Below are 24,409 nucleotides of genomic sequence, written 5' to 3'. Positions count from 1 at the left end.
GTGAGTCAACGTTTCTATAGCAACCACATCCTACCTCTTGAAAGCGAAATACACAAAATCTGACAAACATTTAATGGGAGACCACCTAGTTTTATTGAGGAATCTGATTGGTCAGTATATTAGTTGAGTGACTTAAACTACAGAGAAAAAAATTAAGAAATTTGAATGAGCAAAAACATGTTTTTAAAAAAAGGTAGCAGACCAGGAATGGTTATTCTGACCAATAGAATGACTCAGCAATAGCTGATTATTACTCTATAGAAGTCTATGGGAGTTTGGCATCTTGGGGACTTCCTGTTTAAACCCCAAGGGGAGGGGTCACTTATTCCAGTTCTCCTATACAGTAAAATTATATTTAAAATATGAAGGGATGGAGCTCTGGGATTTTATTTTTTACTTTGGTATTCAAAAAGCTGAAATTGATCAAATCTGGCGGCTCCAAAGTCTCGTTACTGATCAAAACAAAACCAGCAGCTAAAAATGAAAAAAAGAAACTTGTTCAAAGCTTCATCTGGTGCCACATTAGTAGAAAGGAGGCAAACCAAACAGCATGCTTGCTGTGTCTGTGTGTGCTGGGGGGTTGCTGGCAGATGCAGGATGTGGGCAGCTTGTCAAAAGACGGTAGGTATTCCCACAGCTCTTTTCCTGTTGTGTCGGGTGTGCCTTCCTCTGCGTGAGCCGGTCACGTGACCCAGGATGCGTGAGGTCAGAAGGTTACCGGCTGGTGGCGCAGACTTGTCGTCAAAGACGTGAAAGGTTTAGTTCTTTATGGAAGAAAACAAAATAATGCCTTATAGCTTTTCTGTCTATCCAAAATTTGAGAGTCATATGAAGTTTTTGCAGTAAAAGTTTCTTTTGGAAACAACTTTTCTGATTTTCAGATTTCCATCCTTGTATGCATGTCTACATGAAAGGTCGCTTTATCTTGCAGGTTCCAGAAAGAACCACCTCCAAGTTTTACTGTAAAGAACTGGTGATGGCCCACAAGAGAACGGCTTCAAGGTAGTCGAAGGGTTCTTGACAAAAGACACACTTTTTGTTTTATCTATTGATAACATTCACTGTAATTTTCCTCAAGGTCCTATTTTGAGTTTTATTTTTTTGAGATTGTAAATATTTTCCTAATTTGTATGATCACAAAATGAGCTGTTTGTGAATTTCACTTAAAAAAAAAAACAGATCATCAGTGTAGCTTTATCATCCGAACAGGAAAATGCTTCCCTCTTAGCGAACATGTGAGTGGATGTGATCCTCTCATCATGTCCAGGTCTGTTCAGCATTAGGACTAACTAGAACATCTCTGCAGTGATAACACATCTGTGTTCTCTTACGCTCCTTTAATGACCTTGAGTGGAAAATGCTGCTTCAGCTGCTGTTGATTTCTAGGAAACGACAAACATTAAAAATAATGTGACCTTCCTCTGCATCAAATAAAAATAATGCACAGAGAACTCTCCTACCAAGTCAAACTCTTTTTTAAGTCTAAATATAACAGGAACACAGAACTCCATCATGCAGTTTACACAATTTCTTAATTGTTAGTCATTATGAAATAATTTCTGAGTCATTAACTGTTTTTTTTTTGTTCAACACGATTCCTATGATTTTCTGTTTTCTTCAGAAAATCTGTTTTTATAAAACATAAGCATTTGGAGAATCCGTGTGAGCTTAGGGTCAGAGTCTTTGAATCTGTGTCGTGAAGCAGAAGCTAATGTGGTTATTGGCTTAAAAACTTTATAAAAATGCAAATTAAATGACTCATAAATGTAGAAAATTGAGTACAGATAGTGAGATATATTATGAATAAATGAAGTCGATGTGGTAGATACTCAAGTTTTTCATTTAGCGTGAATCTATAGTTTCTAAAAGCAAAAAAACTGTTAATGATAAACAAATATTCTAGAAATGCTAAATATTACTTAAATTGAAAACTTTTGATTTAAAATTAAACTTTTTTAACTGAAAAAGATTGTATAGATCCCAGTATAAATGTTTCTGATCCGAAAAAGACCGACGCCATAGCCATGAGCGTTGAAATGCATGTTTACGAAGAAGAATGAAATAAAACATTTTAGGTTAATTCGAGTTCTCTCCTTCATCCTGTGATGCTGCTTTTTCACGCTTAAATGTTTTGGGTTTTTTTGGAAAAATTAGAGTTTTTCTTTTTTGAAACAGCTGTTTCAAAAGTATTGGTTCGGCAGCGGTACCCTTCCCTACTTCAGGGTTGTGACTGAGCCATCAAAGACCAGACACACCTGAACGGGTTACACCTGAAACAAACGTTGAATCTTGTCAGATACCAACATTTGAAATGATGCTTTTCTTTGTGGTTTCCTCCATCTTTGTGTTCTTTCACGACGGACTAAAGCTGATCGGATTAGAAGGAAGTCGTGGTGAGAAAAGTGGGTCTTTTCAGTGACAGCATGAATGATGCATCTTAGATTATGACACATACATATGGATAATGTTTATCTTGTGTGTGTCTCCCCCCCTCCTGCTGTGCCACCTCGGTTTGAACTCCCCATCTGTGACTAAGTGTCTATCTCTCCATCTAGTGGCAGTCCGGTGTCTGCAGCAGATAAGAGCCGGAGGTCCACATCTCAAGGAGGTCCGCCTCTCAGCAGCAAACACCAAGGTCTGTGCTTCTTATTGGGGACTCCTTCACGTTTGAATTTTATTTGGAACCGGCTCGGCCTTCTTTGTTCAGATAACAGCAGAACGAACTGGAGCTGTGTTGACCTCAGGAGCTCGATAGAGCCTTGATCTGCACTTCACAAAGACAAAACACTGTTATTTACGCAGCCAGACTCTGTGCTTGAACCTGTGTGTCCTCGTTTCTCAGATTATCCGGCACACCCCACGTTCAGATCAAAAAGCTTTAGACAGCAAGAAGGATCAAAAAGGAGAAGAAATGAGGATAATTTAAAGTTTCTCCTCTGTTTAGTTATTAGAAGAGTACCTGTTTTTGGTTTATTAGGTGATCCGTTACACCTTAAAGAGTGTTTTCTGTATCGTTTTCTGATGATGGAGGACAAAAATAAGACTTAAAATGTGTTTTTTAATCAATTTGTTGACAAAAAAATGCTGTTTATAAAAAAGAGCTAATTTATGACGTAGAAAATACACACAAAGATAATCTTAGATATTCACTTATTTGGTCAAAGCAGCCTTTTCAACATGTTTCCCAGGTTTTCTTCACTTTGATTTCTGCAGCAAAGACGAGGTTTCCTCTTTCCTGCTCTTTTCTCTGCCTTTCACTCTCTGCCACAAAGCTCCTGGTATGTGGAGGAAACACAGCAGCCTTTTCCTGTTTTGTGCAATAAAACAATTGTTTCACTCTTAAACTGTCACACTCGCTTCGCTTTTGTGTTTGAAATTACTTAAAGGGACATCAGAATGTTTCCTTAAGAGATTACTGGTAGTTTTTTTTTTTAAGGATTTATTCACTTTTTTAGATGTTATTCTGATCCATTTGCTTGGTTTGCTGCTGTTTTCCAGGAAATAACATAAAAAGATTTTTCTTTGAACTGTTTAGCTATTTTTTTTCTTTGCTTTTAGCTTTAAAAAAGCATGACAGAGTGAGTCGATGGCCATCAGAGCATTTGATGCTGACCTGCGGTCATACACAGTTGTTTCTGTATTCAGGGTATTAGATCTGAACTGTTGCCCCTTTTACCAGATTCAGCTGGTTGAACATTTAAAAAGGCAAATAATTCATTTTAAAATTTTATGAAATTTTGATTTTTACAGACCCACTCGGATAAAAGTTGTGTTTTTGGTGTTTTTTTAAACATGTTTTTGTAGCATTTTTTTGATAAGGAGGGACATAAATAAGGAAAATAAAGCCTAAAATTTCCTTTTTTTGTATTTTGTTTTCAAATTGTTGTGAATCTGGAGCTGATTAAAAAATTAAGTTAAAAAAAGAGAGAGGGATCTGGCTGCAGACAAGATGGCATTCACATGATTAGCCAGAAATGCAAATTCTACAGGATTTCAGAATTGTAGCAGGAATAGCTTCCATGGGGTAACTTTTGACGCAAAAGTTTAAGGCAATTAACGTGAATCAGCATATTCGGTGGCAGAGAGAAATGGCTTTGCGCCGATGTGTAACACTTAATATTAGTAATGTGTTGCACATTGGTGAAAAGTGTTGTTTACCAGGGGAAAGCCACATTTCTCTGCGGTTCAGCTGATTCAGGTTGATCACGTATAGAGTTACAGTATCTCAAAGGACATAATAGGTTGTGAAATAGACATCTCTGGTGATAAGGGTTTAAGATAAAAAACCCAAAAACTTCAAGTTAAATTTGTTGTTCTATCAAAGAAAGAGCATTTTTTGGTCTAAAAGGGAGAGAAACTTCCTGTTACGGCCTTTCAATTCCGGTTAATAATGTGTGGGTAGCATCTTTTTGTCTACAACGAGCTCCTTTTAGAAAAAATCTTGTCTTTGCAACATAGAAAAGAAGAGGGGGCGGGGTTGCTTTGCTCACAAACTATTACCACTTTGTAGAAACTACATCCTAAGAAACGACACAGGTTTTTGGCTAAAAACAGTTTAATCTTAATTAAGTGACCACTAGGAACAATCAAAAGATGATGTGGGTCTCAACATACTATGCGTTTGTGTTTCAGGCCTGCTCAAAGTGGAAAGTCCTCTGCTGCAGCACCGTCCACAGAGGAAGGCCGAAAACGCAGCCAGCAGACTTGCGGTGCGTGGGTTTTTTTTTTTTTCTCCTTCACGCTTCTGTGTTAGCAAACAAGCTGCGACATGCTTAACTGCATCAAGTGGAAATAGATTCACCATCCTTTCCTGGTAACGCTGTAAAAGAACAGAAAAAAAATGAAATGTTCTGCTGGGTTTGCCACAGCCTTCACATGCTCGTACACACTGTTCCCCCGCTGTGCAGAAACACCTGTGAGTGTCTGCAGAAAGTCCTTCGTCCCTCTTCCACCTGCTCTTATCGTTTGGTATCTGTTCCTCATCACTTTTTTTACATTTTTTTTTCTCCTTCCAGGGGATCAAACCTGTTTCGGGTCGCCTCAAGGCCACAGAATACTCCTCTTCCAGTGATGAAGTTGGCAGCAGTGACGATGAAGAACGGATCAGGTGAAAACGATGACCCTGAAAATATGGTTTTAGGGGGAAAACGTTTGAGACTCTCATTCTGATGCATGCCAGCTGGGAAAGCAAAACATGAAAAAATGAAAAGAAACAGAGGTTAGCATGCTTCTCCAGGACCCTGCAGGGCGCTCTGCAGGATCAAGAGTTTGTGCAAGTGAAACCCACAACTGTTTCTGAAGCAACTTCCTAATCCTGAGGCGTAGTGACTTTCCACGGCATTTACAGAAACTTCTCTCCTTACTGGTTTCCTGTGGCGATTCTGAAACATATTGTTTTCTGTTGATGATCAAGTTTTGGCTGCATTCAGGCAGGTTTAAAATGTGCTCATGTTTCCATCAAGGTCGGGTCTTTCTAACGGAAAAGGGAAATACTTCAGAGGAATACCTGACGGCATCGACCTACAACTCCACCGCAATCTCAACCAGGTCGGTGTGCACGTGGTTCTGATTCTGCTGCTAAACAAAAGACAGACTCGGTGACAAACAGATTCACAACTTTCTTCTTTTTCCGCAGGTTTCTCGACTGGGTTCGGATGACACCTACCTGCTGCCGGACCTCTTGCAGAAAACTTCTTCCTCCAGTCCCACGCATGACGCCCTGAGCCAGCAGAGAACGCATGAATTCAGCTACCCCATGTCTCCCACTGCCCCTGGATCTCCCATATTCCAAGATCTGCACGTGAGTTTGATTATTTTTAAAGTCTGAGCTTTAAATGAAAAAGTCCTACATTTAATTTTACTCAAATAAAACCTTAAAAAGCATAAAATTGTCTTAATTTCTTGTTAATGTGATGTCACTTCCTGTCACTAAAAAAAATATTTCCAGATTGGTTGTGAACTGATGGTAAAGTGTTTAGCTTCAGCTAGCTAATTAGCTTGTTGGTGCAGGAAATAATGTAAGTTCATGCAAAAATGAGTTGAAAATATGGATTACTTGTAGTGGTTACAACTAGTCAGAATAACATCTAAATTTGGCACAATGGGGGATGAAGATGACTGAATCAATCAAGTTAAAACTGACAGTTTTTTGCTTCATCCTCTCCTTCTTGATCCTTGATTTGGATGCTGAAGACGGCGACGAGCCACAATGATGAACATTGGGTTTATTGCATTTTAAAACCCGTTATGTTGTTGCTCAGTATTTATTTGTTACAAAGTGAAGATGATAAAAGTTTTTATTTTAAAACTACTTTGATTTGTGACCAAAGCTCAAAAATTACACACATTTGGTTTTGGTAAAAGACAGTTGGATTTGAGTTTCAAGTGGATTAAAATATATATTTTTTTAGTTTAACATCAGTGTATCTGTAGTCATTCCAACAGGACTTCTCTCTCTGGATCTGTTGTCAATGGAATTGTTTTTCGATTGTGAATCAACAAATGTATCGTTTCTTGATAAGAAAAGTCAATATTAAAACTTTATTTATCCATGGATTAAGTCACTTTCAATAAAAAAGAGCTGAATAAAAATCTGCAATAATGTAATTTAAAAAAAATATTAAAATAATAAATAGCAATAAGAAGGTTATGTACACATATAGACATGTAAAGACTATGTAGGTAAATTGATAATTTTGTGTTTTTTCTTTTTTTTATAATTTGCTTTTTGTTTTGATCCGTTTTTTAGGTAACTTTGATTAAAAACCAAAGTACACTTATAAACTAATGTGTTTTCCACTAAATTAGTTACATTTTTACTGGTTTAATTAAGCTGAGATTAAATATGTGTTGTTGAAGAGCAAAGTTAAAAAAATACTTTTCTAGATTTTATGTTTTCTTTGTTTGTTTTTTATAAGTTAACATAAAAACAAAAATCTTATAGTTAACAGGATGAAAGGACAGACTATTTCACAACCCATGAATCTTGTGTCTCAAGCTTTTGATGAGCTTGACTTCTTGAAATGTAGCTCAAGTTTGAGGAAATTTGAAGTTCTTTTATTTGTCCAGCAGAGGGCGGTGTCGCCTCAGATAATATTTAATTGTAGCTTCATGATGAGATATCTTCTGCAGGCTTTCAGTTCTGTAAATATATTTTATTTACATAAAAAAAATCTTATAGATAATTTATATAAATGTGTTTTGCACTATTGACTCATGAAGTCATACAAACTAGTTTTTATCCAGAGGAAATCAGTTAAAGGCTGCAAAATCACTGTGTTTGTTTGCTCTTCTTATCAGGATGTGAGCAGTCCATCTGGAAAAAGCACATCTTCCTCTTCCTCCTTCCTGTCCTTCATCGACCCCCGATTGATCCCCACATCATCTCCTCCTCACAGTCCGAGTGAGTCGTTTGCGCACATTCACAGTGTGTTCAGGATGATCAGCTGGAACGCTGCGGTCGGAAAATCTGCTTCCCCGTCAGGCCTGCTATTTCAGGACGAGACATTTCTGTCTGTGAGATGTTTCCTCCTGACTGACTGTTTCATTGATGAGCTGTTATAAATGTGATCATGTTTTAACATCAAATCTCACATTTTCAGCCACCTGTAGGTTATTTTATGTGATTTTGACTGTTGCTAGGCAGATTCCACTCAACCTCCACAGTGTATTAAGTGTACTTAAGGAACAGTGCAACGTTTGTCTAAGGATGCTTCTTTTTAGGAAGAGTTTCTGTATTTTGTTTTTCCTGTCAGCTGCTCTTAAGACTGAGCCGATCAGGAGAGAAAACCACAGGAAAGGCTCTGTGGTGAACGTGAACCCCACCAACATTCGCCCGCAAAGCGACACCCCAGAGATCCGCAAATACAAGAAGAAATTCAATGCTGAGGTTCTCTGCGCTGGATTGTGGGGTATTTATTTTTTTTGTTACTGTTTAAAACATCTTTTTTTATTTTTGCCATTTTCCTTTTTAAGAAAATTCCAGGTGGAAAGCTGTGATTTCTTCAGAAGCGTTTTTCAGCTGTTCTTGTGAGCGTTCAAGTGTCCACATTAGTTTTAAACAGTTAAAACACATCAGGCATGAGGATTTATAGATATGTGCAGGAGCGTCAAAATAAGACAAACTTAGAATGAAAGAAAGCAGCATGTTTCTCTGTGTTTAGCCGTCCCATTTTAGGGGAAAAAAAAAGCTCACCTGAATAATAAAACTAGGTGCAGATCAGAGGAAAATTGAGGATGAAAAAAACTTCACAGATGAAACTGAAAAATCAGGAAGTTGGAAAAATCACATCTACGAGGTGAACATGGCTTAGAGAGGAAGAACAGGGACTCATCACTTTGTGAAACTTCAGAGGACGAGTGGGACGTTTCTGTTTCATTTTATAAGTCGGGCAATACCGCCCCCAAGTGAGCAGCCACTGAAACTACATGATTTTGTTTTGACTCTAATTAGTCTGTTTCACTTTAGTGTGAAAGCAAACCGGACAAAATGATTTACACTCTACACCCTTTGAGCAGCGTCCACCATCCCAGTGTTAAAGCAGCTGAAAATGTTTTATATTTTAAATCAATGATCCTCAACCTCGGGGCCGTGGACCACTACAGTTGGACAGTTGGCTGCAGAGAAAAAACACAGCAAAGGTTTAATTTATAACCTAAAGGAAGTTTTATTTTGAAAAACTAATAGATTTTCTGTCACATTTCTTAAAGCGGCTGTGCCGACCGGTAAATTGAAACCCTCAAGTTAGCAAAAAAAACAAACGTATTTGGAAAAATACTTTTGGCAGAAGAGAGCCAGAGAGAAAACAAATTGTCGCACCTTAAAAGTCAGACAAGACTGATGTTGATTCCACTTTGACAGTTATGGCTGAAGGAAAAATCGAAATCCCATTTTAATGGTTCCTATATGAAATCTGGTGAACAAATCATGTTTAAACAGATATTTTACAGAGGAGGAAGATAAACTTTACCCTCAAAAGTTAAAGGAAACCCACTTTAGCCTCGTTCACACCGGTTTGTAAAAATATTGTCTGACATTAAACCAGTTCATGGCCTAAAAAAGGTTGTAGTTCACTGTTTTGGTGCATCGTCATCAGACTTTTTTTTTTAAAGAAACTTAATCCACAGTTTGTTTTTGAACTAGAGGCTCTGCTGGTAACAGAAACTGAAGATCAGAGGGAGTTGATTGATTGATTGATTGATTAATTAGTTTATTTTTAGCAATTTAAGCAATAAAGACAAGGGAAAGAGGCAATACAGATAAAAATGCAGATATATCAAACCTGTTTAAGATATTTCATAATTTGATTAGAAAATAAGGTAATGCTATCCTCTTCGTATTCTATTAATCACAAATAGACATAGTTACAGTTAAACATGCAGACACAGATGACACATTGAATTAAATAAATATAATTATTGTCAAATACAGTTTCTATTAATCAATTAGCTTTAATAACTGAAATGGTGTGGGACTCTCTTTTATGTTTTACATAACTTTTGTTTTACATGGTGATGTGTGTATTTTTTTCCTGCAGGAGTAAATCTCCTGGTGGGGACTGAAAACGGGCTGTGGCTGCTGGATCGAAGCGGTCAGGGGAAGGTCTACTCTCTCATCAGCAGACGGAGGTTTCAGCAGATGGACGTGCTCGAAGGCCTCAATGTCCTGATTACCATATCAGGTGGATGTCCCACTAAACAATCCTGAATCTGCACTCCAGCTTCAAGTTTTCATCTTTCTGTTCCGTCTTCGTAGGGAAAAAGAACAAACTGCGTCTGTACTATCTGTCCTGGCTGAGGAACAAGATCCTCCACAATGACCCGGAGGTGGAGAAGAGGCAGGGCTGGACCTCGGTCGGGGACTTGGAGGGCTGTGTGCACTATAAAGTCGGTAAGTGTGCCTTGCTCAAAAGCACGATGACAGCTTGTATCTCCGTGTTTGTTGTGCTTCGGTGTGACGGAGCATTCGCTCTTTTTCAGTGCGTTACGAGAAGATCAAGTTCCTGGTGGTTGCTCTGAAGAATGCAGTGGAAGTGTACGCCTGGGCACCAAAGCCCTACCACAAATTCATGGCCTTCAAGGTTGGTGACGTTTTATATTTAATGTCTGCTGAAGATGAAACTTGTCAAAGAAGACTGAGTACATTTATTCTAATAGTTTATTTTAATCAGACAGAGTATTCCTCCTAATCAGCCTAATGCTTAAAAGTTCTCCTTGTGAATAAAAAAAAAGTTCTACAGTTGTATATAATTGATGAATAATTTAAGCCTTAAAAATATCTTCTAAGCTAACTGGAAATAGAAAAACAAAATAAACTAAAGACCAACATAAAGAAGAATAACAATCAAGAAATTAGATTTTTTCCAACTTCGCTCATGGGATTCTCAGGAAATGAAGTGAAGTAGACACAGAAATATTAACTGTAGTTTACGGAGTATTGTAGGACTTTGGTTGAGTTTGCCCACCTGCCAATAGAAAGAAACCCTCATGACTCATTTGAGCTCTAATAAAATCAAAATGGATGATTAATATAAACAAAGCAAGACTATGAAGCAATAAAAATGTAAATAATTTTAATATCAAACTGCAGAAATGTTTCTATTCTTGGTAGTTTTACTTTTAAAAAGGGATATTAGAAGAAAATTGCTCTTTTTTGCCTCCAGTGGCCATATTGGGAACTGCAACAATTAAAAATCACATTTGCTTTTAAATTGAAATAATTAGGGCTGTGGATCGTTGCTAAGATGGCGATCGATTCGATTCACAAATGAAGTTCAGTGATTCATGAATCGATCCACGATTCTTACTTTTTAATATAATGTTTGTTTCTGTGTCTGTTTTTTACTGGATGTCTGAAAATAATAATAATAATATTTGTATTAAATCACCATCATTTCTACCTTCAGAATCGGAATCAACAAAACTGATTAAAAAAAAACCCACAAAGATTTTGATAGAAAGAAATGTTGTTTGTCATTTTATTTTATTTTTTGTCAACCTTCTGATTAAATTCAGCAGTAACATAAAAAGCATAAAAAATCATTCTTGTTTTTGATTATTTAACAACAAAACCTGAAAATTCTCTCCGCAGTTTCCTATCCCCAAAGTTCTTCAACATTTTACGTTCTAAGCGTTATATATTGGTGCAGAGTCTGTATGAAGAAAGTCGTTTTTGTCACGCCAGAATCAGCTGATTCACGTTGATTACATCTGCCCTTCAGCAGCTTGAGGCTGTTTCTTCAGAATAAGCTAGAGTTACGTTGATTGCATCAACTGTTGAAGAGTTACCATAACCAAGAGAAAGTTTTAGCTTAGTATACACTATTTATTATATTAAACATGATGCTCTGTCAAATGGAACTTTTGTTTTACTTTTTTTTTTACTTTAGCATTTTTTTAAGAATTTTGACATTTTTGTTTTCAAAAAGGTGAAAAACTTTTTACATTTAATGTTTTTTGTTATTATTTTACCTGATCCTCTATTTTACGTAATCTATTTGTGGTTACTGTTGGTAGCAAGAAGCTGATGAGTTTAAAGCAACAAAGATTTAATAAAAAGTCTTAATGGAAACATACAGAATTCCCTGAGCTGCTCTGATGATCTCAGAATCATCTGCTGTCTAAACAGTCAGTTTACTCCTAACAAAAATCTCTTTTTAGTAGGTCTTTACATATGAAAGGTAAACAGCGATGAGCATTTACCTAATAAATCTAACAGGGTCATTTCGGTAGAGACGACACTTCCAGGCCACCAGTCTGATTCTCAGGTCCTCAGCGGAGCCGTGTCCCATTTATTTTTGTCCTCTGAGGCCTGAGCTAGTTTATCTTCTGCGCCGTGTAGTTCAAGAGCCTGAAAATACTTTGCATGCAAGTGATAGCGTGACCACCCCGAGCTGTCGGTGCTTACGCAACTGCTCTGTCAGTCATCACAGATCTAAGTTAAACCATCAGTTGTTTCCTGATCTGTTTCAAATGTTCGACAATGTTTAACCCCCCAAACTCCCTTCAGTCCTTCAGGTCGCTGCCTCAAAGGCCGCTGTCCGTCGACCTGACCGTGGAGGAGGGACAAAGGCTCAAGGTCATCTACGGCTCTTCGTCGGGTTTCCACGCCATCGACGTCGACTCAGGAACGCCGTATGATCTCTACCTGCCGACTCATGTAAGCGCCGCTCTGTCTGTTCAAACCTTCTTCCACAACAACACTGTCGCATGTGAGGACAACAGCGCCTCCTGCTGCTGAGTTCCACCTGTAGCACCCTCCTGCTGCCTAAGAGGCTCAACCTGGAGAGACTGCAGTTTTAGGAGTCATTGTGTCATAATATGCTCTAGTGTGCAGCAGATCCACTCATTCCTAACCATATCTATAAAGAAAATACAGTCTTTTTATTTTCTGTATTCTCACCTTTTTAAACATTAAGACACCTGATAGAGCACATCTGTCAAAGTTAAGGCCCCGGGGCCAGATCGGGCCCTCCAGATCATTTTATTTTATTGTCATTAATGGCCCAATTTTATCTTGCGCTTATTTCTAACTTGTATAATTTTGACAAAATACATTTTTATGGAGAGTAAAATATTAAAAGTTATGTAAGATTTAAGTTGATTTATTCTGGAATAATATTCTTGCTTTTTTATTACTCATAATTATGTTGAAAAGTTATGGTTTTAAAGTAGAAAAAAATGATATTCTGCTAGCTTTTTGGACTATTCTGGTATTTACTATGATTTTTTTAGGCTATTTTGGAGTTTAACTAATATTTCAGCTACATGCTAGCTGTTTTTGGCTAATTTAGGCTTTTCTATTTATTTTTTAGGCTGTTTTAAAGTTTGGCTAATATTTACAGGCTAGCTGTTTTGAATAATTTAGGGTTTTTTCAGCTATCAGCACTAGCATTTTCAGCGGCCAAATTTGGCTTACAGCATTCACACTAGCGTTATTGCAGGTAATGCTCTATATGTAGTTCATAATTATTTTTAAAAAGTTACGACTTTAAAGTTTTAAAAAAGCAGTTTTAGAGTGTTCAAAAATGTTTATCCTGTTCAGCCCGCGACCTAAGGTGTGTTCTGGATTTTGGCCTCTTGTATGATTGAGGTTGACACCCCTGTGATATACAGTAGGATCCTCCTGCAGTCCAGTCCATTTACAAAAAAGTGTTTTAGAAAAAACTGGTGAATAAAGTGGGACAAAAACAGCTAAAATACTCTGCAGCATTCAGACAATGAGGGAAGAAAAATCTTTAGTTTAGCATCTTAAAGTCCAGATTTGTTTTTAAAGAAACACTTTTTGGACTTTCTGCTCGTGATTCAGAGGTTTTGTCTGCATCCGTCTTCGCCTCGCCCACAGAAATGTTCTGCTCCTCCCACTCTGTGTCCACAGATGTCAGGGATGCCGCTCCATTTCCGCTGTTCATCTCCAAAAAACAGAGAGACTTTTGGCTGTTTTTAATTTTTTTTTTGTTTTTATTTAAATTGTCCTCCCACTCCGTCTCTCAGCCGTGTGTTTTTTTTTTCTTTGCTTTATTTTCTTCTTTTGCTGCATTTTTCATCCCTCCTGCTCCGTCTGTGGGCTGCAGAGTTTATGACTCACTTTTCTCCTCAGACACGCTCCGTTTCTGCTTAAATCTGTGGAGAATAACGAGGTGATGCAAAACTATTTGAATTTAAAATGAACCTTTTATTTAAAGACCCACTCTGATCATCTTTTGAACTATTTTCAAAGCGTTTCCAGTGGTCTTTTAATTATGATGGATTGCCTAAATCAAAAATGTGTTGTTTTCTACTACAGTACATAATTTCTGTAGAGCAGCAGAAGTTCATTAGAAATTTGTCTCTATGACGTTAGCTTGAAACTACTCCACCCTCCTCTCCCTGCATTTTACTGAGAGCTCTCTGTTTACATGCTCTCCCGCTAGCATACAGCCCCTCACAACTTAATATAAAATCACCAATACAACAAAAATTCAACAAAAAGCCATCTAACCGTACAGTTCAGTGCCAAATTCCAGCTCAGATGAGGAAAATGAAGACGTAAGTGGATTGATTTGTCTGCAAGGGAATTTTAAACGTCACAAATATAATCTTTTTTAAACAGCATTTTTTTTTGTCTTCTCCTAATTTGAATAATGAAACATGCAAAATTGCTATTTTAATTTTAATTTCCCCTATATATGTCCTCCACCATTAGAAAAATGCCACAAGAACATTTTATTTATTCCATTTTCATTGGATCGACTCTTTAATTGAGTTACCTTGGATTCAGCTGAGTGATTCTGTTGGGTCTACAGGGAACAGTTTTTATCTGGATCCTTTACCAGACACCAGAAGTACCATAAATGTCTAAAAAAGATCAAAGGTTTTACCAGAATCATTTTGTTGTCATTAAAAGGGAATTGCAACTAAATTAAAGCAGTTCGATTGTAAAACACATCCACTTTTCTCAAAAATCCAGATGTTATGTGTTTTTTTTACAAAAAAAAAAGGGAAAACAAAGTCCAGATGTTAACCTGCATGAAGTGACAAACGGACTCAGACCAGATCTGATCCTGCTGATCTGGTTTTATGTGTACAGAAAAATTCTGGTTCTGGTTGATGCCAGGGAAGGAAATCGACTGAAGCTGAGAATTAGAGCTTCTGAGAACCTTCCAGTGAAACTGAGTCATGATGGTTTTATTGATGATATTCAGCTTCATTTCTGCCTCATTTGATGTTGTAGAAACAAAACTTTCAGAACGGAATATTGTTTAATCCTACATTTCCTGGGATTCATGTCAGGATTTATTTGTTGGTTATTTGCTGTTTTTGCAGATCTACATAATTCACATGAAGATGCTTCAGGTTTAAGAGATATAAACAACATAAATGTATTCAAACACATGACAGTGCAGAAGAAAGCTGCTCTGTGGGCGTTTATGCAGCACCGTTTGGTTTTCCGGTCGTGTTCTTTCTGCAGAACTTTTTTCCAAAAAGTGGAGGATTCCTAATTATGTTACAAATGAGGGAAAACTGAGAGCTAACCGCCCACGGATGAACACCAGAGACGTTCCTCCTGCTGAACGTGGGCACGCTGTGGACTCCGGTGAGTCACAGCCGCATTGGCAGGCTGGTGCATCCTGGGAAATGTGTTTACAGGGAGAGCCAGATGTTGAGTCTGTCGTCTTTGTCTTCATCTGCATCAGTTTAACGTTCATCTTTTCTGCGTTGTGAGGCAGACCCCCCCCCCCCAGCCAGCAGCAGCTCCTCTTAGTGCTCTACTTTCTGTCAAAGTCGAGCGCTGAGGGGAAGGGAGGAAGTGCTCTAAAAATACCCCGTCCTGTCCTCCTTCTCCTGCTATCATTAACTGTGTGTTGACCTGCTCCAGCTTCTGTTTTTTTCTTCTTCTATGGTATATTAGGTGAGCTCACACACAGCTGTCAGCTACACCCGTGCCTTACGCTCTTCCTCCGCCTCTCCTTCCCCGTCTTCACCTCCACTTCCTGCAGCGCTCCAGAGCTTCTCTGCCACTCCACGCTCACTTTACACACTTTGATACACACACATGCTGCACAACAAAAACAATACTTTTTTTCTTTTTAATTACTTCTGCAACACTTGATGGGTTGCGCATAATTCACACTTAAGGACGCACACACAGTTGTGATTGTCGGCTGGAGTGTGAAACGATGCTGATTCCGCGGCAGAGGATTAAGATTGCGTTGCGTTTGTGGATGCCCGTTCTGGTGCTCAGGATCGTGGTCGCTCAGTCTCTGGTAAAGTACGACACTTTTCAGCGTTTGCTCAGAAAAGCAGCAGAAACCTTCATGTTTGACGGCTTTTACTCCAAGTGTTGGACGGTGTTCAGTCTGTCTGCAGAGCTGCGTTCAGAAAAATCTGTTTCATTTCTGCTCAGAGATCTTTTTCTTGAACTTTTGATTTTCAATTTAAAATAAACTTTTTGGTTTAGTATTTGATGGATGATATTCTAATTTATTTGATTAAAGAAAAGCAAATTTGTTTGGTTTATACCTATGAAAACTATTCAATTTGTATATTAGATTGTAGCTAATCTATTTGTATGTTTGTATTGGATTTGACTGTATCAAGTCATATCTTAAATTAAATTGTGGATTCGTGAATTGAAGCTAAAATGATTTAGTGTTTTGGCAGTAATCATTTTTCTTTAAAGAAAAAAATCGAATTTTCTGCCATTTTAAAATGAATCATTTATATTATAAAAATAATAATTAATAGGGTTGTCTTTTTTTAGCAGTGCCACTACTTAGTGCAAAAATGTTGTAAACAACAGAACAAAAATGTAATAATTCAAGTTCTTCCAGACACATTGGTGCTCCTGACAGCTAGTCTTGTAACTCGAGCCTCCTATCTACCCCAAAAGAGCGTCCCATCAAAGCATGACTAATAGAACGTTTTACAGCCTCTTCAAACATAAATCAAAGATGGATACGGTGAGAACCCATCGAGAATCAATCGCAGGACAAAATATCGCGATATATCGCAATATCAATATTTTGGCACACCCCTACCGGCCACAAGCTCCGCCCCTTTCAGATGTAGACAAATAGATCCGTGTACGACTTTTTTTTGCTTAGTCCGAGCTGGAATCTGGATCAAAATTGTCCATTATTGCTCGCCCTTTTTTTGGCTTAATAATGTTAGGTTGGGGGCGTTAGGGGTTGTAAGCTAGTGGGAGAGTGGAAACAGAGAGCTCTCAACAGTGAGGTGAATTTCAAATAAATTCCGGCCACTCTCCACAGAAACTTTGTCCTAGAAAATTTACACAAATGTTTTAATTTTGCCTTAAAACAACATCATCATCATAAAAAACACTGAGAATGCTTTTAAAATAGATCAAAGATGATCGGAGTGGGACTTTAATTCTTAACAAATTAAAGAAGTGTGAAGATAATGAGTTTAGTTTAGAAAAAAAGTAAATCTGAGCTTCAGATGACATCAGTGGTTTGCGTGTACAATTATTTCAATTTTTGCTGGATAAACTTTAAGGTTTAGTTGAGACTAAATTCTTCTGTGCGCCTCTGCTCGACAGATCCAGGGTTTGATTCATCCTCATGCCATCATCATTCTGCCGAACAAAGCTGGAACTGAGGTTCTGGTCTGCTACGAAGACGAGGGCGTCTACATCGACACGTACGGCCGCATCACCAAGGATACGGTGCTGCAGTGGGGAGAGATGCCCGCCTCTGTTGGTAACTGGACCTCCAGCATCACGTTATTTATTTTACATTTCTGGAGCTTCAGTTCCTCGTTTGTGGAGGATATGATGCATTTCCATCCGCTTCAACTCAAAATGTTCTGTGTTCTCCTCAAGAAAAGTTCTGTTTATTTCATTCAGCTGTGTATTGTTTATCTGCTGTTAAAGATTGACAGACTTTTAACTGCTGTGCACCTCTGTGTCCGTCCCTCCAGCCTACCTTCAGTCCAATCAGGTGATGGGATGGGGCGAGAAGGCCATCGAGCTGAGATCGGCCAACACCGGGAACCTGGAGGGTGTCTTCATGCACAAGAAAGCCCAGAAGCTCAAGTTCTTGTGTGAGAGGAACGATAAGGTAAGATCCGCTCAGAACTGGAGCTTAGACACAAAAAGGAGATCATCTGTGACATCTGTGATTTAAAATGTTTCACTGACAGCACAACACCTATTAATACGTATCTGTTTGTAGAAAAGATGAGCAGGAAGTGGAGGTATCTTCTGAACTGTCCTCCTTGTTGCAGGTGTTCTTTGCCTCCGTGCAGTCGGGGGGCAGCAGTCAGATTTACTTCATGACGCTCGGACAGAACTCGCTCTTCAGCTGGTAACATCTGGAGCGCTGACTCTGGGATGGACTGCTTTGGTCTGTCCTTTTTTTATTTAGCTTGGACTCGCCTGACGTTGCCTTCTTGGACTCTCGCTGATCTTCCCAAACGCTGGACATCACTGAAGGATCAAACTGTCCATTTCCTATCAGGATTTCATGTCGTACATGAGTTGGGCATCCCTCCGTCTTTGATTATCACGCCTTTTTCAAGCTTTTTTTATGTTTGAAGTGTTTTTAGAAGGGGAAATCATCAGTTCTACGCTCCATCCAGACGTTTTAAGGTACAGGAAGTAATGTGGGTTAACAGGAAGTCTGTAGAGGTCTGCTGCTGCCATGATGGCTTTAGGAGAAAAGTCTGTTAAATCACATGTTCAATTCTTTTTTTTTCATCTCCCAATTCCATAGGTCTAGATTTGAATTACTGAATGATATACTTTAGCGTTTACATCCTTTAGCTGCTCCTTTATTTCATGGTTTTTATTTTAGACCAATAAAAACTCTGCGCTGCCGCCTGTAGGTAAAGATCTAGAAGCAGATTCTTCTGAAGAGTGAACCTTAATGAAAGATCAATGTCGGCTTCCACATCCATCCATCCATGTCAGGCCGGCGTGGGCGTCTGGAGCCAATTCCAGCCGTCGCATCGTCCGCTCTGCAGTCCATCACAGATATTCATCAGGAGACAGTTATCATCTTGTTTGTGTCTATAAGACAAACAGCTTCATCATGATGTTATGGTGATCCCAAATAATCTCATTTCAGGCTGGTGAGGGTTTTTTTTGGCTCTTGTGGACAGTAAATCTTCATCATCCGTCCCTGCTTTGCATAAAAATCCAGTCTGTGCTGCATTGTCTTAAATTTATTATTAATCTCGGATTTTAGGACCAAAATTTGTTTTAACTTTGTTCTAGAAGTCCAGAATAGGCTCAACAGAAAGGTCTAAGGGAGGCACCGCTCCACAGAAACCATATTTTCCATCAGTTTTGTACAGTTTCAAATGTATATATTTGTCTAAGATGCACTGGTCTGCTTTTATTTTGAAAGGACAAGCCATTTTTTATGGATCTGTACAGAATGTAAATGTGAAATAATTCCAGAACAGAGTTCATATGTGAGTGTGAATGTTGGTGAATGACAGGAAGTCTTCACGATGACATGTGACTCCTGCCTGAGATCCGTTTGTAGAATCAAAGATTTTGCACAAATGCTTTCATGTACGTTTTTATGTTTTTATTTTCAACTTCAATTCTGAAACTTTTAAAGCCATTCTGATGTCAGGATTGAAGAGCTCATTTGGCGTGTTTGGTCAGGATTTACAAAAAAAATAGTAAAAAAAATCCAATTGAATCATTTTTAATGTTTTTAGAATTTTCTCTTAACCAAAGATGACTTTTTTATAGTGAATTAAGTACAAAAAAATAAATAAATTGACTGCAGAATTAACTTTATCCAAGAGTAAACATACATTTATTTTAATATATTACAGGTCAAACAAAAATTAATCAGTCAAATTAACAATTAGATGCCAATCTTAATGATGTGTTTGTTTATTTGTTTATTTTTTTCTGTCATTACTACTGCTTCGTCTGCTTTGCATGATCTTCTGTTCTTCTGTTCACATCAGAGTTTTTGTGGAGATTTGAACCAAATGTTTTATTTTCACTGTTTTTTACTGACTTGTGAGACATTTTGCAGCTGGCTCTGTTACAGTTTTCTAAAGTAGAAAAAGAATTACTTATTGCTACATTGTTAGCCAGCGGTTTTTTGTTGTTGTTTTTGTTTACTGGTGTGGGATGAATCGCATTTATCCTTAAAGATCACAAAACATAAATTTACTGAGTTATTGGTGAACAGAAATTCAACAGAACCTTAGCTAATGTTCAAAGCTCACACGCTAGTTTGCAGAATCTGATGGGTTAAGGAGAATTCTGGGTTATCAGCTTTTGAAAGTACGATGCTAAAATGTTTTTTTCATATGACTCATAAACTGAAAGATTTATTAATCCTCCCCTAAAAATGTTGCTAGAATTTAGTTCAAATTTCACTACAATGTTTTATGTAAAAAAAAAACAATAAATGCATATAACACTTAATTACAAATGTGTCAATTCAGAATGTTAGCTGGAAAAACTGCTGACTCAGCAACCAAAAAAATGTTAAGCTGAAGCTAAAAAAATTGCACTTTTTTCATTTTGGATAAAATGAATTAATCTTTATATATAATCAACTTTAGCATTAACTAAGCAGCTCTTTCTGAGCTTCTTTGACTGAAAGAAAAAAAAAAAAAGAATAACTTAAGCGCTCTATAATAACTATAGCTACGTTCGCATTCCCTCCCTAACCCCTAAAAGTGTAGGACTATTTAGTGTCCTGGATATTTACACAATTCAAAGGCACACTCGCTACTTTCCTTTTTTATTTTTTTTATTTCAATACGGCAAAATAGGACCCATTTTCTGAAGTGAAAACCTAATTAATTTGAACATTTTCTGAAGATTATTAATTAATCTGATTATATAAACTTGTTTCATTTATAAGAAATTCATTTAAACACTTTTTTTTTTCAAATGACAAATTGTTTAAATGCAATGCATGGTTGCAAATGCACATCGTGTTTTTTGCCGAAACATAGAAGAACACAATACAGCCACATTTGCAAAAGAATATTTTTTCCCTTAATATTTTGTCAGCTTTAGTTTATTGAAGTCAACCTAAATTGAACATTTTTAATTATGATTTAACCAAATAAAAGTAGCAAATGTTTATGTTGAGAGTTGTGAGTTTTCCGTCTGTTTACTTGGCCGGGTTCCTGAGCAAGAACCTGACCAGCACCGAGTCCAGACTGGACGAGATCCAGAACCTAATTTAAACCTTTGTCTCTTATTTTATTCAATTTAAATAAACAAATGGCAGTATTAACTGTACTAAACTTTTCAACTAATTGTTCACTTTGAGGACTAGTTTTTAATAAAAATATAAAGTTTTTTTTCCTTTTTTTGTTAGAAACTTCATCTTTTTATTTATTTTTTTGATAATTAAACAGAATTATAATGTTATTGATGCAAAAACTTCAATCAGAAGAATTTCTTTCCTTATTAATTGATTAAATTGCTGATGGATTCATGATTCTTGCTAATAAACAGATCTTTAGTAAGCAGTATTAGTTGCATTAAGCAGAATCTATTTGCTGTTCGTTTTTCCCAGATCAGCTCTTATTTCCACCTAAAACAACCGTTTTTATCTCTTTTTGGTTTGAAACAAACTTCTTCTGATCTAGTCTGCCTGTTACCAAACATTTCCCCACAGCGATGCTGCTAATGAGAGAAGGATGATGCTTTTCCTCCCACACCTCCGTCTGCTTCCCATCATGACGGATTCATCTTATTTCCTTTGTGCTCATCGTTCCTTATCGTGTGTCATTAAATTGTCGAAGTTTGTTGGTAGAAAAATGCTTCAAAAAAGTGGAAAGTTCTGTGATTGTGAAAGATGGAAGTTCAGAGTCTGATGGAAGTGAAGAGAGTTGGAGTCGAAGAAGGAGCAGGAATGTGAATCTATGGAAACGTAAGAAGACATCAGTGCGGTTGTTTGTAGTTGAAACAATCCCATGAATAATCTAGAATATTTAATCCTTCATTTTTAGGCTGTTTGTTACATTTCCTTTAAAGCAGAGGTTCTGACCAGTTCCATGTTTGTTACGGTGATTTATTTTAACTCTGCTAAACTTAAGTTCCAAAACGAAAAAAAAGTACAATGTTTGATGGAATACATGAAATGTAAATGATATTATTTATTTTTTCACTTGTAACCTTTATAGTGATTCTTCTTTTGCACTGAATCTTTTGTCAGATTTATGATGTTCTTTACCCCTATGGAGAAGCGCTCAGTTTGACTTCTTGTGCAGAAGAAAGGAAGACAATAAATCTGTTGAATCAAATGTTTTTTGTCTTTTTTTATTGTCTTATTGGGCAGATTTAACCTTGAATGCCTGTATTTAAACACAAAAAAATCACTGAAAAAAACTGCAAATAATTTTTAGTATCCCCTTTTCTCACCTGCTGAAACAAACAAATGTTTGTTCATTTTTACTCTGTTGGCTATAGAAGGACCAAAAGGTTTTCACAACGTAAAATGTTATGTTATTCATATTTAGTGGACAATATGAATAAATAGTCTTACAAAACCCAAATTTTCACAATCCAAGAAAAAAACAACTAAACTTTACATATAAAGCACCTTTTCTTATGTCTTCTATTAGGGACATAAACAGTTGGACACAAAAAACTGAATGGCAAGAGTTTAATATGTTGGATGACACGCATTGACTGTATATGAGAAGTGAACTGAGTGACCCCTCCCACTACCCAATGGTTCCAAGAAGCCAAAATCCCATAGACTTCTTTAGAGAAATAAAGTTATTCTATTAGTCAGAAATGTTCTTGCTACATTTTTAAAATATTCTTGTTAATCCATTTTCTCTGTTATAAAGTTATAAACTGACAATTCAGATGCCTCAATAAAAAGCATGGGGTCTCACGTCAAATGTTCAAAACATTTCATTTTCTGCATTCACCAGTTATGGAAGCGTTTGTGACTCATAATTCAAAATTGAATAAAAGTCAATATTGGAAATCCTTTTTCATTTTCAAAATGTAACTACATTACTCGTCTCTTAAATGAAATGAAAAAACAATTCTCCAAACTGCTTTTTCTTTTACTTGTTCAACGCTGCTCATTTTGTAATTTATTTAAAATGATTGAATTTGGTAAATGGTAAATTTGTACCAAAATTCAATTAGAAAAAATTATTTGAAAATGAAAATGCATAAACAGAAATGTTTTTTCATTTTCAGAATTTAATTTGTCTCTTAAAAAAATGAGAAAGTAATTCTCCAAACGGCTTTTTCATTTTTTTCTGCAACCCCGCTCATTCTGTGATGTTAGTGACGAAGCCAATGAAGACTACTTTTCCGTTTTTTACATCCTGCCGATGACGTCAGTGCTCACTCCTCAGCGCTGACGCCGGCCGTTCCAGCGTCGTTGGTTAGAACCCCGTCATGTATTGATTAAATATTGCAAAACAAATTAATAACGACGACTTTATTTACTCAATTTGGTTGGAGCCGGAAGTAAGACGTTTTCTATGGGTGATGTCACACACACTTGGTCCAGTGCTCATATACAGTCAACGGTGAGACTGCAGATTATAGTGGTGATTTTAATAGCAAGTAGATGTTTTCTTGTTAAATATATGTAAGAATGTGTGTCAAGTTTGTAGTTTTTAGTTCTTGGTTTTATTTGTTTAATTAAAGTTAAAATAAAAAGTTTAAAAGAATAATATAAAAGGAAATGAAATCAAAAAGTTAAACGTGATCTTTTTTGGTTTTTCCTGAATTCATGTTTTTATTTTTAATTGTGTGTTCTCTCTGGGCCTCCTGCCTCTCAGGGTCTGGAGTATCTCCTGTCGACTCTGTGGCACCGCTCGGTTTCCTGTTCTCCTGTCTGGGATGAAATCGAGCCTTCATCAGTGAGAGCCCCTCAGCTTCATCACGTTTCTCCAATGCAAGGAAATAAACTCAGAACATATCTTTATTTTTTTTCCCACGACAAACCAGTTTAAAGACCTCTTTCGTTAAAGTGTTGACCAACACTCTTCACTCTAAATTTGCTCCTTTAGCACCCCCGCCCCCTTACCCGCCACAGATTCCCAGTGTAACCCTGTCCCCCACCACCACCACCCTCCTCCTTTAGGCACCCTCCGGCGTGTGTCAGCTTCACCCAGAGCTGTGAACCTCCAATGACTAAGCCATGCCTGGCAGCCACGCAGCACATTTGCATTTATCTGGTTTTATCCTGGATCTGTACGTTTGACCTGCAGGGTTCAGGTAAGCAGCAGCAGCATGTTTCCTACAGGTCGACCGCCTGCAGCGCTGGAATGAAGCAGATCTTTTCTCAGAAGACTTTTGTGGGAGAAGAGAGGCAGAAATGGTTTATATGAAAGGGATTTCATGTTTTGTTGGATTGAAAATTGGCATTTTGCAGCAGAAAACCTGAGAGTAAACGAGAAGACAAGAAAAGGACAGCTGGGATGATCTGTCAGGAGCTAAATTTATGCTCCATGCTGAGCCAAGGATCTTATATCCACCTATCCGTCCAGTTAAAGTTAACAATGAAGAAAATTCAGCATAAATATAAAGAAGTGTAGAGTTAAGGAACACATGGAGCTGATCTCCCTGACAACATGTGCTCCATGGGGGGTTCACATGTGTGGCATGCCTCTCCAAATCCAACTTTGACCATCCGGCTCCGGTTGGAGGGAGGAGAGATCAGGTGACCGTCTAAATCCGTCTTCCCACACATGAGGAAGGGAGTCGGGTACATTTGTGATGGGAGATCAGGAAAGAAGGAGTCTTTTTGGATCGAAATCGAATCTGTGGATAATTATTTTGATTCTTCAGCTTTTATGAGAGAACTTGGTTTCTAAATTTATGTTTTTTTAATAAAGTGTAAAAAATCCTGATGAGGCTCAGAAAGCAAATTTATTATTAATATTATTTTTTTAAAAAAAATTTCAAAAAAGACTATTTTGACAATTTTCTTGATTATTT

General features: G+C 37.4%; 2 protein-coding genes across 6 annotated transcripts in view; both read left to right on the top strand.

Moving 5' to 3' along the window:
• si:zfos-2326c3.2 (misshapen-like kinase 1) overlaps positions 1-21,738 on the top strand; it is a 59,986-nt gene extending 38,248 nt beyond the window's left edge. For all 5 annotated transcript variants that reach the window (XM_036213815.1, XM_024283291.2, XM_024283292.2 and 2 more), the window contains 15 exons: positions 932-1,002; positions 2,556-2,635; positions 4,633-4,709; positions 5,016-5,107; positions 5,463-5,547; positions 5,636-5,800; positions 7,300-7,402; positions 7,755-7,910; positions 9,537-9,680; positions 9,755-9,889; positions 9,979-10,079; positions 12,008-12,157; positions 17,039-17,198; positions 17,419-17,558; positions 17,725-21,738. In XM_036213815.1, coding sequence (XP_036069708.1) covers positions 932-1,002; positions 2,556-2,635; positions 4,633-4,709; positions 5,016-5,107; positions 5,463-5,547; positions 5,636-5,800; positions 7,300-7,402; positions 7,755-7,910; positions 9,537-9,680; positions 9,755-9,889; positions 9,979-10,079; positions 12,008-12,157; positions 17,039-17,198; positions 17,419-17,558; positions 17,725-17,808 — 1,743 coding nt within the window. In that variant the 3' untranslated portion in view covers positions 17,809-21,738. The remainder of the gene's footprint in view (positions 1-931; positions 1,003-2,555; positions 2,636-4,632; positions 4,710-5,015; positions 5,108-5,462; positions 5,548-5,635; positions 5,801-7,299; positions 7,403-7,754; positions 7,911-9,536; positions 9,681-9,754; positions 9,890-9,978; positions 10,080-12,007; positions 12,158-17,038; positions 17,199-17,418; positions 17,559-17,724) is intronic.
• Positions 21,739-23,572: 1,834 nt separating this feature from the next.
• The window catches only part of myot (myotilin), a gene marked incomplete in the record, with an annotated part of 35,328 nt that continues 34,491 nt past the window's right edge, over positions 23,573-24,409 (top strand). Inside the window, 1 exon segment of the mRNA XM_024283532.1 lies at positions 23,573-23,686.

This window comes from Oryzias melastigma, linkage group LG10 (genome assembly GCF_002922805.2).
Source record: "Oryzias melastigma strain HK-1 linkage group LG10, ASM292280v2, whole genome shotgun sequence".
Taxonomy (NCBI): Eukaryota; Metazoa; Chordata; class Actinopteri; order Beloniformes; family Adrianichthyidae; genus Oryzias; species Oryzias melastigma.
This window is presented reverse-complemented; position numbering and strand designations above follow the sequence as displayed.